The sequence below is a fragment of the Crinia signifera genome, chromosome 3 (genome assembly GCF_055691185.1).
Source record: "Crinia signifera chromosome 3, ASM5569118v1, whole genome shotgun sequence".
Lineage (NCBI taxonomy): Eukaryota > Metazoa > Chordata > Amphibia > Anura > Myobatrachidae > Crinia > Crinia signifera.
The window spans coordinates 215003422-215021630 of NC_139219.1; the positions used below are offsets into that span (position 1 = coordinate 215003422).

At 43.6% G+C, this 18209-nt stretch overlaps 1 protein-coding gene across 1 annotated transcript in view; it reads right to left on the minus strand.

Annotated features, from left to right (window-relative positions):
- Positions 1-2112: 2112 nt before the first annotated feature.
- Positions 2113-18209, minus strand: part of LOC146064181 (major facilitator superfamily domain-containing protein 8-like) — a 97798-nt gene continuing 81701 nt past the window's right edge. The window contains exons 12-13 of the mRNA XM_083177385.1: positions 3846-3976; positions 2113-2673 (exon numbers count right to left, since the gene is read on the minus strand). Coding sequence (XP_083033511.1) covers positions 2608-2673; positions 3846-3976 — 197 coding nt within the window. The 3' untranslated portion in view covers positions 2113-2607. The remainder of the gene's footprint in view (positions 2674-3845; positions 3977-18209) is intronic.

Genomic DNA, 18209 nt, shown 5'->3' on the forward strand with positions numbered 1-18209 from the left:
ATATTACGGACACATTCTCTGTGTGTTTAGCACAAAACAAACACATGACAGGGATATGTTCTGTTTATGCGACTAAACTCCTGTGAGTCTGGGTTCCACACATAGAGAAAGGGATCTGTAAAGAGAGAAACCAAACAAAGGTGTATATAGGGGTCTGTGCACCAATGGAAGAGTAAGAGGCTCATCCTCCCACCCACGCAAGCCCGGGGAGAATATACAAACGCCAATTAGGGCTATGGTGGACATGGAACCCATGACCTCATTGCTGTGAGGCAGTAATGCTAACCATTAGACCATCCGTGCTGCTGCCCCACAGATCCCATATCAGGGGCAGTCACCCAACGATGTGATGCTCTGCAGATTCAGTCTCATTGTACAAAGTGTGGATCACACATGTATGGAGGACACTTAGACAGCACTGGCAGCAGGGTTTCATCCTCCTACCTATGGCTGCTGTTTCCGCCCCATGTCCACCATACACAGAGCCTGGGAAGAGGGCAGGACAGCACTCACCTTTCACAGGTACAGCCTAAAGACCCATTTCAAAGGAAGTGCTTCCCAATTCCTGCTGGCTGCTCCACACTGGCACTACTGCAAGGGTAAAAATTATTGGCCTCTGCTCTTTATATTGATGGTTGTACTGAAGGCCCAAGTGATGACTGATGGTGGCACAAACCAATCAGCAGCTGACAGAGCCTCAGTCAGAGGTGCAAGCTGCTAATCGGTTTACATGGTCATCCATCAAAAACTGTGGTGGCTGGATTTTATGGCAGCTAATTGGCCTACTATATTATTCTACCTCCTGGTCATAGGTGGCACAGCTAAGTGGCGAGTGCCTAGTATATCAAAAGCTGCGTCCAAATGCCTTTTATTGCTCCTATTAGTATTTTATGGTAAATGCATACAAAGTGTTTTAAAACCACAGATATGTGCAGGAGTTTCAAAAGGTTAAATTTTTTTGTGCATAATCTAGATCTGGATTTTAAGAACTTTGTGTACACTGCAAAGAGTATAAAAAAGTGTGGAACTCCATGGAAATAATGCTCAAATTCACAATAGAACATTGAACTCCTCATGTACCAAAGAACTATACTTGTAGAGGAAATACAGACTAATGGGAATATGTAATAAGTCTTGGGGCGGGATAAAGTACCAACCAACCAGCCCCAGTTATTTTCCAAACACAACCTGTAACATAGCACTTAGGAGCTGATTGGCTGGTACTTCCCCTGAATAAAGAAAAAAATGGCATATGCAGGACACTGCCACCAGCATGTAATGTGATGGTGTATCAGAAGAGATGGCTAGTTGAGCCCTAAGCAACGGCACTTGCCACACACTCGAACAACACTTAAGGCCCCCATACTTTAGTTCAACTTGTCCTAGGGACAAATCGGACCTGATTTCACCCTGCAGCTCCCCGGGAGGGGGGACACATGATTAGGCACTTGATGTGCCAAGGTTTGCATAAGATAAATCGCATGGATTTATCATATGCAGTCCCCGGGGAGCTGCAGGAGGAGGGAGCCATGCGGGGGACGCCGGCTAATAGAGAGCCGAGCAGGGGGAGGCTGCATAGGGAGCCTGGCAGGAGGTGGCTGTTGCGGTGGGGTGACAGCGGGAGCAGGGCGCCGTGCAGGGAGGATGACGCTGGCTAGCGGGCAGCTGCGGGAGCCGGCCCGGGAGGAACAAATAACTTGAAGAAAAAAAAATCATACAGATGACTAGCAAGAAATCGATTGGCTGAGAGAAGTCTCAGCCAATCAATGGCTTGCTAGTCATCTGTATGGGCTTTTTTTTTTTTCAAGTTATCTGTTCCTCCCGGGTCCCGGCTCCTGCCGCAGCCAGCGTCATCCTCCGTCCCTGCCCGGCGCCCTGCTCCCGCTGTCACCCCACCACAACAGCTTCAAGTGCCTCCTGCCCAGCTCCCTATGCAGCCTCCCCCGCATGGCTCCGGGGCTGGGCTGCATATAAGATTTAGTAAATCTTATGTGCAGCCCGTCCGACCCCGATCCGATGCGCACGGGGTGTCTGCAATCGCATAGTGTATGGGGGCCTTTACAGCCCTGCTAGAGACTAATAATGAACAAAGAAAAAAACTAGAAAATAAAATACATTTGTGGTATATTCATATTTTATATTAATTCAGGAATTTGTTATCTAGAAGACAGTTTGCGTCTCAAAAAAATCTCAAATAATTATTCTTAACAACATGCATCTGAATATGTCATGTTAGATGACAAACAAACAAACAAAAAACCCCGATAAAAACACATAGTGAAAACATTTCTTCTTCTCCAACCATCCTTTTAGTGGAGCTCAACATAAAGAGAAATGTATAAACAGATAAGCACATATTCTGTCATTTACATATACAGCCATTTTAAGTTATTTCAGGTATCTGATTCTCTTGGGTATTGCTCTTATTTAAAATTATAAAGTTCTTTAACGACTGGAATTTCCCTTCAACAAACTCCGCAGATTCAAGCATATACTCCCTGATTGTGCACTGGACGTGCCATCCATCACTACACAACTTCCAAACCAGTTTAATAATCTGTGTAAACTCCATGATACATGGAAGAGAGAATGTGCAATGCTAGAGCATCATGGAGATTGGTCTTCTGATGTAGCAGGAACCACCAGGTGCTTGTACGACAGGACGACCATTACCTGCGTGATGCACAGAAAAACAGAGATGGTTTTATTTTTACAAGAAAAACTAGAAAATCACAATATACTTCCTGTGCCACAACAGTATCATCTGACACGGATGTTAATCATACTTCAAGCTCAATACTTTGTTAATACTTGACCTTTAATATGCTTACGCGGTTTTGCTATAGTGTATCGAAGCTGTCTGAAATCGATCATGTTATGGCCGGCCACCCTTATTCGAACCAGTCTAGTTAAAAGCCTAAAGATAGTCATCCGCGTCTAGATTGACAGTAGCTGAAGTTAGAAGCCAGCATTAGAGCGATGGGAGCGTGGTCTAGGGTCACAAAGTCAATATTAGTTTTTCAAATGTTTGGATCACAGGGGTCCCCCGCGGACACTGTATACATGCACAGTGTCCACTCACATGGCTTTGGGTACACTACGTTCGGCACACTATTATGATCTCACTTGTAAAACTAGTAAAATATGAACCTAGTCGATTTGTGACATTCGGCACCAAAAAAAATGTGAAAAACCTGGTGTCAACCATGCTTCCGTGTCAACGCTGGTGTCTAACTTCCGCTACTGTCCATCTATAGACGTGGTCGACTATCTTTAGGCGTCTAACTAGACAAGTTTGACTAAGTGTGGTCGACCATAATATAGTCTATCTAGACATCGTAGATACCGCTTACATACAGCAGGACTGGTGTGCAGGGGAATACAGGCATTTACTAGACCAGACCTTCACACACAAGATTTTCAGATCTGATGACAATCTTTTGAATGTGTATTTTGTAAGTCACTAGATACTACGTGGTATAAGACTACAGTATTTGCATTTTAGTTTTTAGTCTTTTCAGAAATATTTTTATGTTTTGCTTAGATTCTATAATGTGGCACCACCTAGACTGCATTCAATGGTCTACAGGAAAGTGCCCCCAATGTTGTTAGAATATGAAGCTAACCCCATACTACCAATAATAAAAGTCTGGAAATTGTGGTTCTCTGCAACATACTGTATGAAAAGAAAAATGTTTGCCGATATTCACTATACATCTGACTTTCTTAAGCATTTTAAGTCTAAACCTGTGGATTTCCATATAGATGGGAACATTCAGATTACATGCAAACAAAGAAAGATTAAAATGCAAATAACAATAGAATAGAGTTTAGTTTGGTCTTACAGTGTTTAAGAGGAGCAGTCCCATCATGACTCCCAGCATTATGTAGAGGTTTTGTATTAAACCCGCGGCCCACAACGGTCCCAGTATGGTGGCCACACCACCGATTGATCGCCGCAGTCCATGATTAAATCCTGCAGAAAGATAATAGATTTTTGTGAGTCCAATGGAGGCTTCATTCAGAAGTCTGGCATGTGTTTTACAATTATGTGTACTGCATAATTATAGACCATATGATACTAACCATTACATTATATGCTGCTGCTGTATTCTGCTTTAAGTATATGATCAGTAATTATTTTTCATGCACACTTAAATGCCCCCGCAGGGTTAGAATAGTGTATGTGCCAGATTTACTTCTAATCATTATCATCAGAATATACTTGTTCCTTCCCTATACCAGCCTCCTAACAGACACATAAATGCCAAGGGTCCATAAAGAAGTATCTGGTTATTGTACATCCTGCCCTGAATGTTAGTATCATGCTTCAAGGCCACATTTAAAAGTCTAAAACAGGGGTAGCCAACGCCAGTCCTCGAGAGCTACCAACAGTTAATGTTTTCCAGGTCTCCTCACAGAATCACAAGTGAAGTAATTAGCTCCACCTGTGGATCATTTATAATGTGTCAGTCAGTAATGAGTGCACCTGTGCAGCAGCTAGGTGATCTAGAAAACGTGAACTGTTGGTAGCTCTCGAGGACTGGAGTTGGCTACCACTGGTCTAAAACAAGGTTTATAAGTGGAGCCCTAAAAGTATGAGGATCAATTGGATATTACAAAAAAATTAACACTTTTTATTAAAAAGGAATTACCATGAAATATGTACCAATAATAAATAATAAAGGATAATACAAATACACTGAGTGTATTGATAAGTGTGTAATAGACAATGATTAAAGGTTGTATACTTATGATACTGGAGTTCTGCTTGTTCTTGTATATCTCCTATAAGAGTAATGAGTTGGCTTCCCCACTGAGTAACTTAACCAGGAATGAATGAAGTAAGAAGTCCATAAACCATGCAGGATATTTAAATAACACTGGAGGGTGAATGCAGTCCTCTAATTGAGGAGGTATCCTTACGATGTTCGCGGTATTTGTAATCCACTGTGTGCAGGTGGTAGTGTCCCATAAAATGGTAAAATGCATAGGCAGCACTTGCAACTTTTAACTGGCCTTGGATTTTAAATGTTATACTGGAACTCCTGCTACAATTAACCTCTATGCTCACCCCTGTGTTTTAATTACAGCTTATGGGACACCACCACCTGCACACTTTGGATTACAAATACTGCGAACATCGTGAGGATACCTCCTCAATTTGAGGACTGCATTCACCCTCCAGCGTTATTTAAATATCCTGCATGGTTTATGGACTCCCATACTTCATTCATTCCTGGTTAAGTTACCCAGTAAGGAAGCTAGCTCATTACTCTTAGGAGATATAAAAGAACAAGCAGAACTCCAGTATCATACATAAACAACCTTTATTCATTGTCTATTACACACTTATCAGTACACTCACTGTATTTTTATTATCTATTCTTGTTACATATTTCATGTTAATTCATTTTTAGTAAAAAGTGTTATTTTTATTGTAATATCCAATTGATCCTCATACTTTTAACGCTCCATTTATATACCTTGTTTGTACCTTTTGTTAGGGGTTGACACCCCCTTTTTGTTTGAAGCAGCTTGACACAACACCCCACTAGGCGCCTGTTCTATTTTGAGCCAAACTAGTGCTCCAATACACCTTTTTTTTTCCTTCCTCCACATTTAAAAGTCCGCTTGTCCCATTACCCATAATTGAGGTTCAGTTTGAAAGGGATGCGATTACAATCCCAGTGGTCGGGATGGCAGCTGCCGTCATAACATTGGTGAACAAACTTCGTAATGGATCAAGATGCTGAAGCCGGAATTCTGACAACGGCATACCGACAGCCGACATCTCAAACGTAAGTATTCCAAGGGGCAGGTTAGGGTCAGGTGGGGAAAGGGGTGGGGGATAGGTTTAGACACTGAGAGATAGGCTGCCGAAGGTAGATACTAGGCACTTACAAGGGGGGTGGGGGGAGAAAAGGGTTAAGGTGCTTGACAGGAAGGTTAGGGTTATCTGACAGGTGTAAGGGTTAGGCACTAGTGGGGAGGGTCAGGCTGCAAGCAAAGAGCGTTAGGGGTAGTGGAAGGGGGTTAACTTACAGAGCCCCTCTCGGCATACCAGCCTTCGGCATCCCTACCGCTGGGATATCGTATGGATTCCATTTGAAAGAATATGGATTTGGTAGGGGCGCTAATAAAATCTGCCTGGGGATTTGGTGATAATGGAGTGCACAAAAAAGGTTGGCCTAAAGCCTTATATAATACTAGAAGCCTAACTGGAACCAATGTCCAAAGAAATTTTAAGTAATGTGGGCGTTGGCGTTAAAGAACCAATGTGCTTATTTCAAAGCCAGACGGGAGTTTCAGTTTCTGCAACGATTTCCGTAAATTGAATAAATTGCGATGCCTACTCAATGCCTCAAGTGGATACATTAATTGAAAGATTAGGAACATTAAGGCAGTAAACCACTGTATACTTATCTAAAGGGCATTGGCAAGTGCAGGTAATCAAAAATACTAAAGAAAAGACTTCCAATGTTTATGCAAATGAGCCAATGCTGCATCTTCGGACCTCCAGACTTGATAATTCTGCTGAGGGCAGATGCTAAAAATTAGAAAGTATTCAGCACATCAGTGCATTACCATATAATGGGTTTCTAATACGGAGTTGTACAAGCGAGGAGTGTCTGGCAGACAGGATGCAGGCGTTCAAAATAATGACACTGGCAACTATGTCAAACCAGTCAGGGTTCTGTTAAGGAAACTTACTGGCAACCTGCCAGCCCAATCCATAACCATTCCTTCCTACAGCCTAACCCTAACTCTTTCCAGTTAGTTAGTGATTAACTGTAACCTTCCTATCCTGCATCCTAAACACATGGTGCGACTTCAGCCACATGCTGAGTGATCTAGTTTAGCACAGATCTCTCAGCACACATCACAGAAGCACATGCTATGTTACCAGGTATGTGTGCTGACCAGTGTTCTCTTGTGAGAACACTGGAGATCTGACTAGACTGACTGCATGCAGTTAAGATCTAGTCAGGTGATGGCGACGTGCAAGAACACACATTGCCGTCGCTTGGGGGCATAAACACAGATCGATTTGTGCTTAATTTCTAAGCAATCTAGTCAGATCATATAGAAGTAGGGCTGACATCGCCCCGTCTATGGGCCTTTAACCTCATGCGCCGTAGTCTGACCTTAACCTTACCCCCTTTCCCTAATATTTACGATTTGGATCCTGGCAGTTGGGGTTCCAGTGATGGCATCTCCATTGACAATGGTCAATCATTGAGGAACTAGCCAGCACATATACACATACATTTTCTGATGTGTGAAAATATATGTGCTAAGTAGTTCCCCCTTAACTATGACATTATGTGGTCAGCGCTGCAGAACACAGCATATTGTGAGGGAGTTGTAAAAGTGCAGTTATGTTCTTGATCTCACACAAATGAGGTTGAGATATGATACAACTAGATTGAAGAAAATAAACGGGAGAGAACTAGAAATGTATCCTAATACAGGGCAGTGAGCTAAATTACCTGACTAAAAGAGGGGCACCTGTCTCCTTTAATCTGATGACATACAGGTGGTAGCGTAAAACAGTTCGAGCTCTAAGTAATGGGAATCAGTCACTTCTGAAATAAAGATCCGTAAATGAAATGCTGGCTGCTTCAGTGAGGTTATGTACTTTGCTTGCGACTTTAAAATATGTTTTGTAAATCTAACCATTAACATAGACAGAGGGTGATCGAGTGACTTCTAGGTTAATGCTTAGATTTACAAAACAAATTTAATAGTCGATAACCTAACTAAAACCTGTAGTGTCAGAAGTGAGGAGATGTACAAGAAAGTCCCTAAGAAGAACATACAGATCATTGTCTGTTAAAGAGATTGGAAGACTGCTCTGAAATATGGGGTATTCCACAGCAAGTCAAGGGTATGCATTCATAATGTCAACTCCAGAATGTGGACTGTTAGTTTGGCATGGTAAAAAGGTTGAGATGTACAAAAAGTCAATAACATTTTATGTCAACTTGTTCTACGGAAGGCGACATTTGTACATCTACATATGGAACATGTTAACCAGGTGCGTAATTAGGACTTTTTGGGGCCCATTGCAAAATCTTGAAAGGGTCCCCCATAGACAAAGGGTTTGATTTGATTCAGCGAACGTGAATAGCGATGAGAGGGAGCTCCCTGGTCTATTCATATATAAAGTACCGGCAGTCTCCGAATAAACTACCGCGCTGTGATGTTGTTTGCACCAGGCTTGGGCACAAAACAGCATCACTGACCTTGGTTTTGGCAGAAATCCACTAGTCAGACTTAAGAGTGCTCACTATTGGCGCTATTCAAAGGGCTATTCAACTGAATTGAATCAACTGCTAAGAAGGTGTCAGGGAAAGAAAGAGAGAGAGAGAGAGGCGTTCGAAAGAGATGGAGAGGGGGTTGTTAAAGTCGAGTTGCACACACGCCATTTTAGGATGGTATGGCCGCCATTTTGGTTCGCAGAGTTGCGCAAATAAAGTATCCATACCCGAGTCTGTGTGACAAAGTGGACCAGAAGCGCAGCCATACTATTACACATAAATTCATAATACCATACTTACACCAAATAAAATATAGTTAAAGGTTTAGAACACTACACATAGTTTAGTCAGCATTACATACTTCCGTCTGTATAATATTTGGTACCGTTACGTTCCGTTTCCCATGCGCAGTATTCCGGTCATTGCGAATAAATCGCAATTCATACGGTCCGATAATTACGGAAAAAATCCATATTCCCAAGACTGTTTCTGTTAAAAGGTGTGTTACAAAAGAATCTAGTTATAACCGGTTCTTACTGCTATTTACGACCCCTGACGACGATGCCAACAGACAAAGGACTACAAAGTTCACTCCCCCTGCACCTATCCAAACCAGGTGCAATACTTTGCCCCAATCACAGAGGACTTGACATACGAACCCTGACCAATAGGAATGGCCTTTGACCTCCCCCTTCTGACCCTATAAGTTAGGTGACCCAGGGCGGCCTCGGTCACTTCGGCACTGATTCTTTTCCCTGACCATTGACCGGGCTATAGTTCAAACCTGAATATAGCGAGCTCCGACCGGACTGCGCTGCGCATATTTGATGAGATGGTAAACGGTTGCATTCACTGTACTTGCTTTTATTGTATTGTTGGCTGATTGTATTCTGTGCCTGTTCTTCTTTCCCTAGTAGAGCTTGAATAGTATATTCATTGTTAGACAATTGCATTACGTGTTATACTGTACTTTTCCTATTTCTGTAATCCCCTTTTGTCCATTAGGGACTAAATACATCATTTACGGAGTTTCTATCTCCTCATCTTTATACTGTGGTCTCGTCTGTTATTCGCATATACGTAGCGATAAGGTATAGTACGGACATTGTCCTACAAAGCTGTATTCGCAGATTAGAGACAAAGTACTGCGAAGGGATCTCTTATTAATACATTGGTTCTACCGTGTATAATACACGATAAAGGTACGCTACGCTGCGCTCCGTTTTTGTTCGCACGTAGCTAGAGATAAAGGGCACACAGGTTACGGACATAATACGTAACCTACGCTTTTCACTTATTGTTCTTTGATCATATAAATATCGGTATTGATAGGGTGGTCAGGGAAAGAGAGCTTAATGGAAAAAAGAGGGAAATGAGAGAGAAAATTTCAGAAAGAAAGGGGGAGGAACAAGAGAGGGTTGCAAGCAAAAGTGAGAGATAGAATGTCAAGGAAGGGAGAGAGAACGAAAGAGGGTAGCATGAGAGTGTCTGAGAGAAAGGGATTGCTAGAGGGTGTCAGGAAGAGAAAGCGGAAGAGAAAGGGAGTGGCAGAGGAATAAGGAGAGACAGGGAAATGGTGTCCGGGAGAGACAGGGAGTGGGAGAGGGTGTCCAGGAAGGAAAGGGGGAAAGACAGTGACTCAGGGTGTCAAAGAGCGTAAGGAGGAGAGACGGAGTCAGGGAGAGGAAGTGGAATAGACAGAGAGTGAAATTAGGGGCAGAGAGATAAAGACAGAGATAAAGACAGAGGTGAAACAGAGATGGAGTGATTGAGTGGGTTAAGTGAAAGGGGCCAAGGGGAAGAGTGAGCAGAACATACTGTAGAAAGAAAGAGAGGGGTGAAGGGGGTTGAAAAAGGAGATGGAGGGGTGATGCGGAGGGGGCGAGATGAGAAGCAATGCTTTAAACCTCCTGGACAGTGGGAATGCTCCCTCTGCCTGGCACAGCGCCCCCTGCATCTTCTGCCCTGCGCCGTGTAGCCCGCTGCCTCTGCCCAGCGCTGGGTCTCCCAAGCACCTATCTCCACCCTCACCAGTGCTGCAGAGCCCTTTTGTGAGGCATAGGTAAAGGGGATTGCATTGGTTGCATGCTGTATAATAATTATACTAGTGCAGTGCTTTAGTTTGCAGCCACAACAGTGTAGATAGTAAATTAGTGTGCAGTCACAGGCTACTGCTGTGCACATTCACAACACTAACTTAAGGCTTATGTCAAGCATTCACGGTCAGATAAAATGCCTGTCATACAGACATTTAATCTGACATTGCAGATAACTGGGATGTACACAGAGATCCCTCACAGTATAGGTCACCTGATATCCATGCTGTGCTGTCAGGGAGGAGATGGGGGAAATGTCCTTCCTTTGGCTACAGCAAGGCATACACTCCCAGATTTGGCAAGCATGATACTTTGAAAATACTGAATCTGATGTATATGCTAGCCGAACTGTCATTTCTGACCGATAATAAATGCTGCATTTATTTGCCCAGTTCGCCAAAATCTGACTAATTGACCAAATAATCATAGAGTGGAGATACATACAGATAAACGCTGTAAAAATACTAAGGCATCACAAAAGAGGAAATCCCAACAGGGGTAAGGAATGTATACTTACCCTCCCTGTACCCCCCTAACCCTCCCATCTAGCAGCGTAACCCTAAACCTCCCCCACACACGGGTGTGGTATGGCGGTCTGACAATTGGTATCCTGACTGCCGGTGCTCCGACAGGGGGATGAGCGCAATGAAGCAAAGGGGGCTTGCCACGCTGCTGGCTCGGTGGCTTGATTCGCCCGTCACAGGTTGTGGACCCCCACAAGGGAGAATAGACCCTGTCAGTCTGGATCCCAATTTAAAAAGTCAGGATTCCGATGTTGGTGTACTGACCGTCGGAATCCCAACTGTCGGGGAATCTGGCACCCCCCACACATCCTGACCCCAACCCTTCTCGCTAGTGCCTAAACTTAATCCCTCTACCGCACTGCATACAACTACACCCACCCCCCTTTTAAGTGCCTTACAATTCCCTTCATGTAGCCTAACCCCAAGTTTTCCAGTTAGTGCCTAAGCCTCCTACCCAGCTGAACACTCATCAGCCCCGGTTACTTACCAATCAGGGATGCCGGTTGTCTGTACTCCGGCATCACCGTTCTTTTTTTTTAATCATGTATTTTTATTGAATTTTTCAAGAGTACATGTATTACACATGCTTAAACATGCAAAACATAAAAAAAAAGAAAATAACATGTAAAGAAATTAATAGAGAAAAGAAAACTTAAACATTACATGTGTGTTGCATCATTCCATAAGTATTGTATCATATATTCACAGATGTGTTAACAGCTTAGTATTAATCAACCGGGCTCATAGGTAGTTCACAGGGAAATAACACGTTAAGAGATAAGTTCATGGGGGACAAGTGGACAGGTCCTGGGCACAGATATTAAGCCGTCCCTTCTAGACATACGGGCAGTTCTTAGTGGATTATGTGCCGGGGTCCTGTAAATACAGTGCAGAGGTCTGCCATAGGCTCCAGACTTTACTGAGTTTCCCCAGACAATTCCATTTAGTATACATAAAGCGCTCATGGGATACAATAGTGTTAACTAGCGCCACCCACATATTGAGAGACGGAGGGGCAGGGCTCATCCAAGCTCTAGCAATGCACACACGGGCCAGGGTAAAAAGGTTATTAACATAAATTCTGTGATACTTAGGGAGAAGCTCCTCTAGCTCCAAACCAAAGATACAGATGCGAGGGCCGGCAAGTGGGACCTGCACACCCGTATCTCGGACACTAACGAAAACTGTTTCCCAGAAAGAGTACACCCGCGGGCACTGCCACAGCAGATGCCAGAAGTCAGCATCCGGGCCCTGACATTTAGGACAGGCGTCAGACCCGGTGCCACCCATCTGTACCAGCCTATGGGGGGTCCAATAAACTCGGTGCAGGATGTACAACTGAATCTGTTGGAACCTGGCAAACGCCGTGGCACCCCTAGGGCAGCTCAGCATGTGAGACCAATCTTCGTCCTCAATGGGCCCTACATCCACCACCCATCTAGCTCGCAGAGCATTCAGCTGGTCCACACCAGAAAAGATGAGGAGAGTACAGAGCAGAAACCCTCCTCCTATCTGGGAGCTTACGGATCATCGCGCGGACTGGACATTCGGCAAGTTCAGGTATATTCCCCCTCCATTGCGCACCTATTGCGTGCCTGAGTTGAAGGTATTTATAGAAGTAGTGGCGTGGTACTGCATACATAGTCACCATTTGTTCAAAGGAGTAAAGTATTCCATCCTGGAAAAGGTGGCCCATCTCGGAAACCCCAAAAGGCGCCCAGTCCGGACCGGCCCCTAGTTTGTGAAGTTCGGGAAAGTCTCTATTCTTCCAGATAGGAGAACAAGAGTCTACCACTGGGTTACCTCGTATGGCCCCTACCGCCACCCACACTCTATGGGTCTGTTGCAGAAGGGGGGGGGGGGGGGGGAGTGCTGCCAGGGGGGTTCGTGCTAGCAAAAATTGCAAGGGCGAAAAGAGTAAGCCCGCCTTACCCAAAAGTGCGATAGGCAAGTTTCCATAATGCGTCGGTGTCACCCATTCCACTAATTGGGCCAACTGGGCCGCCAGGTAGTATAATCGTAGATCGGGAAGCGCCAAGCCACCATCATATCGAGATCTGCACAGGGTTTTGGCTGCTATTCGCGAGCGTTTGCCTCCCCATATAAAGGAGACAATATGAGGTTCACTCTGCCAGTCACCGATAGAGGAAGCGTTTGCCATACACGGTCCCTCTGGCGTAGCGAGTCAATTTGTGGGGTCAAGTTCAGAGTTATAAAATTAGTAGGGGAATGGGAAACCTGTATGCCCAGATATTTAAATTGTGTGCACCAGCGTAGAGGGCAACTATATGATGGGTGTTGTTGTGTGGTAGGGAGCAAGGGGAACACAACCGACTTATCCCAGTTTATCCCCACCCCGGAGAAACCGGCATATTCTGTCACCAGGGCTAGGAGCGCTGGGAGGGAGGAAGCCATGTCAGTCAAATACAGGATCATATCATCAGCATACAGCCCAATTTTTTCCTCGCTATTCCCAATCTGAACCGGCATCACCATTCTGATCTTTTAGAACATGGGTGGCATACCCGGTCCACAAGATCTACCAACGGTCCACATTTTCCAAATCACGTAGCACAGCTGTAGTTATTACTAACTGAAACATTTTCAAACTTGCTGCATTCATTCCTACTATAGATCCACAGGTTGCCTGAAAAACATGTAATGTTGGTAGATCTTGAGGACAGGTCTGGCCATCCCTGCTTTAGAAGATCCAGGGCCGGTGTTTAGATTGCAGTTGGGATATGAGTGTCGGTATAATGAACACCACTACTGACTGTGGCAATGCGAACGACTTCCCCACATCATGTATGCCCAACATTAAGAATGATCTCTCCTCTTCCAGCTGCAATTAGACTGTCTTCCTCCTTTGATGGGACCTTGTGGGGCATTTTATTAAAACAATAGACCAGTAAAGGAATTAATCAGAACCTTGGAATGTTGCCAACATGGCTGATGGGTACCCTTTACGGCCTAGCTTCCCTCACCCCTTGAAGTGGTCTCATCTGTTTCCCCGACACAATGTTGTAGCTCTCAACAGTTTAGTTAGACCTATAATAGCAACAGTTTGTTTTATGTTGCATGTCACTAGCATATGTGAATACTGTTGAAACTGATAACCATCTAAAATCAACAGTCACATTAGTAGAAAAATAAATACCAGTAATAACTCTTTTTAGACTGTTACATATGACAAGATCAATGAATCATAATAGTTGACATCAACAAGATTTATGGGCAGAGAAATTTGTTACGATGTGATGCTGTAACTGAATAAAGTGAACGCTTGAGAGCTTCCAGAATGGTGGTTACTGATCATTTTTGATGAGTGTAACTGAGTGAGAAAGGTGGTTCAGCCAAGAGGGGCAATTATGTGCCACTGAAGCCACAGTGTGTAAGGCCCCCTCTGTACTTTATTTAAAAACAAAATCCCGGGATTTGAGCCACCCTGCATTCATTTACATAAATTGAACCCCCCCATGCAGCATCTGAGTGGGTGCGCTCAAATGCTGCTCCGCTAATCCTGGAATCCCGGGAATGGAACCTGTAATCCCTGGATTCAAAACCCGGAGATTTTAAGACCAAATCCAGGAATCCCGCCCAGATTGCCCATTCTAGTTCTAACAAGCAGAACGATTAATTCTAGCTGTAGGAGTGTAGACATGCTTTCTACATTCACTTAGAAGCATTGATAAACAGCTTTGTTTCTGATCTCCTTTGTATATGCTTATTGTTCATTCTAGCACCATGCACATTTCAAAACCCATGCAATTCCTCTTTCTGCCTGGAGTGTCGCTCTCTGCTTTGGGGCTTCTAGCACGGAGATAGAAACCAGAATGTGCTAGAAGCACCAGAGCAGATAGCGACACCCCAGGCAGGAAAGAGGAACTGCATGGGTTTTGAAAGGTGCAGGGTGCTAGAATGAATACTATGTACTTTACTACATATAAAAATATAAAACAAATTTTTTAACCTTCTCTTCTTAAATATTGTTATTTTCATATTTTATTTCATGTAATGTTGAAATACTCAAAAACTAATTGATGAAAAAAAAAATATAAAACAAAGTTGATTACAAATAATACATACTTGTCCTGAAAACTCTAAGTGCAAAGCATTTTGTAGAAAAGATCCCATACACTTACAGATATTAAGAACCAGTTACACGCACTGTGCATAAAATATCCAGTATCATAAAAAGTTACATTTTCTCATATGCAGGTACAATGCTTTTCCAAATTCAAAATACATAAGAAATACTCATTATGGATCACTTGCAAATGAATGCCAACTGGGAGCCAGAGCCTCGGTCATCATGTTTTTCTACACATATACCCGATGAATCACAAGCACTGGCTGCAGCCTACGGCCTGGAAAAAAAATACAATCTAAAGTACACACATCACAAAGAAGCAATATAACTGCTCAATGCCTTCCAACAACAATGTGTGAATCAACTACGTGACAATAAGCCCGCTCCTGCGTATGGCCCAGTTTACACAGGCTGCATTTATTTACTTTTATTGGTTTACTTGTGGAGATATACTGTGCTTGTTACAGGAAAAGTATAAAATGCTTTACATAAAACATGAGTATGTTTTAGTCTGTAGTTGCCCACACACATAAAAGATTTCGTCCCGTTTCACCTGATTCCGACTGATAGGGCTGATAAATCAGGTGAAATCATATGTACTTTACCTCAGATTATGATCAGATGTGCAGTCCCATGCGCATCGGATTGGATTTAGAGATTGCAAGTGCTGCACATAAAATATATATCGGATCTTGCTGGGGGTCGCATACGATACAGCATATGCTAACGGACTGCATATGATGTACAGTATGGGTTGTAGCTGCTGGGATATCGCATGCAAGGGTGCATGCGACACATCGGATGTGTATACGGACCTTTGCATTTTTAAAACTTAACAAACTTCAGTCTGCAGTCATTGACTATATACTGTAGTCAACATTTAGCTACATGTACAGACAATGGAGGACTTAGTTAACGAACAGCAGGAGTGCGTAGTGTTAACAATGTACTGTAGGGTCTAACTCCGCAAGAAATACCAAATGCAGTGCCAGATTACCCAATAGCTTGATTAGGCTGCATCCTAGGGCACCAGGACTGGCAGCGCCTTGCAGGTCCTAATGTACTGTTGGGGTAAAGTTCTTAAGGTGACTGCCAGATGGCTGTGGCAATGTAACTTACTGATGGACCCATTACTTTATGTACATTGTGCTACAGCGCCAACTGGTCAGCCTAAAACCAAAGTCTTCTTCACACGCCACAAGCATTAGTTCCTAAATGCCATGTGTATAACCTGTGTTACATGCACATGGGCAGTATGAGTGGCGAGTCCCAGAGCCCCCATACACGTGTGTTTAGCAGCACTACAAGAGGAGCTACATGTGTATTAGTCCAGGGCACCTGGAACCTTTAATCAGGCCCTGGCCCCATGCAAAATTATGTATTAATTGCGAACCACTATCCATTTGCAATTCCCAAAACAAAGAGTCTTTGGAAATGTGACTAGGTCTGAGGTTTCCACTAATCTGTGAGTGAGACAAGCTGGAAGTGGCCAATGCAGACTTTCAGAGACCCTCCTCAAAAATACCTGAGGACGTCAGCTTTCTGCCCCCAAATGCTGGCTTCCTGTCAGTCATATTGCAGCTTCATTACATTTATGATCCGTACGCAATTTAATTCGCTAATTTACCTCATGCTTGCGATATGTTACATTTCCCATGTGCCGTGCGGTATGCTTGCGCAGTCATTCGATAATCGCTGATTTGAAAATTCTCTGATTAGCAATCCATACTGAATTAGGCCCACAGTGCGTACACACCAGCTGATAAGCACTATTTATCCTTAACCATACTGTATCTTGCATATCGTTAATGATAAATAGTCTAGTGTGTATTATCAAAATGCTAGTGAGGGAGAGTAAAAGAATGCAAAAAATTTGACGGAAAATGTTTTTATTTGAAGGAAGTGGTAAAACTAGTTCCTAGGCAAAAAAAGTTTTACATTTCTTAAATTTCCAAGGCAAATTCTGAACATATTTACTACATTACCTAGCAAACATTATGCAGTGTTCACAATTCCTAGGCATAGTAGGTAATGAACACAATTTCGTCCTATGTTTAATTGAAGCTGAGTGAAAAATATTTAGATTGCCTCTGTTTATTGTCCCATAGGTCAATGTAGCAACCAGAGCCAGACTAGGCTCCAGACGGCCCAGGGTACTTAAGGACGGGGGGGGGGGGGGGGCCCTAGGAACTAAATAAAACACACACACTCCATACCTACATAGTCACTGCAGTCACTGATTGCTATGGCACCTTACTCAGCTGCCTTTCGCGTTAGCGAGGAAAACCACCAGCCAGGCAGAATTTAAAGCGGTTACAGCTGGGCAGAGAGCGGTAGGCTGCCCGGCTGTATTCAGAGCAAACCACAGCGATCTGAAATCTTGCGCTGGGATGTGAGCCAAAACGCAGCTCGAGGTCTGGCAGTCAATCAGGAGCCACCATTGCCGCTCCTGATTTGCTGCTGGACCCTGAGCTCCATTTGGCTTCAAGTCATTGCAAAGTTTTTAATAGCTGCAGACCTGCTCTAAATACAGCTGGGCAGCCCACCGCTCTCTGCCCAGCTGTCAACACTTTCAATTCAGCCCGGCTGGCTGATGTCCTCGTTACGCTGCAGCATTTCACTCCCCCTTGGAAACTCATACATGGATGTGTCTGAACCTAACAATGTTGGGCTTCTTTGTTTTGTCAAAGCAAGTGAAAGATCTTTGTACATTTTGTTGTGGTAGAATGAGGAAGAAATGACTGTGAAATTATGTCAGGGATGTGCGATTGAATTTTGTGTTAAAAGCGGAAATAAAACTCCTGAAATGTTACGGAAAGCATTCAGAGGAAAAACAATTAGCAGTGCTGCAGAATTTTGGTGGTGGAAGCAGTATACCATGCACATCAAAGAACAGCAGAAGCATGACCTTACACTCTGAAGGAATAACAACATTTTCTTGTTTGCATACAACAGACTGTTTGGATTCTGGACAATAATGACGAATCCACAATTCATCAGACATCACAATTGAGGTCACGGAATTGGTACCCTCTCCAACATTCTAACAGTGTTCCTGCAACTCTTCAGCTATTTGGTCAGATTTCTGGGTAGCCACCTGGCACACACATAATGCATTTTCAGTTCCTTTGTCACAATATGCTGAACCCTTTATATGACATGCCCAGTAAAGCCAAAAGTTTGTGCAAAGTAAACCTTCTGTTATTTTGCAACATCTCCACAGCTTTGGCAATGT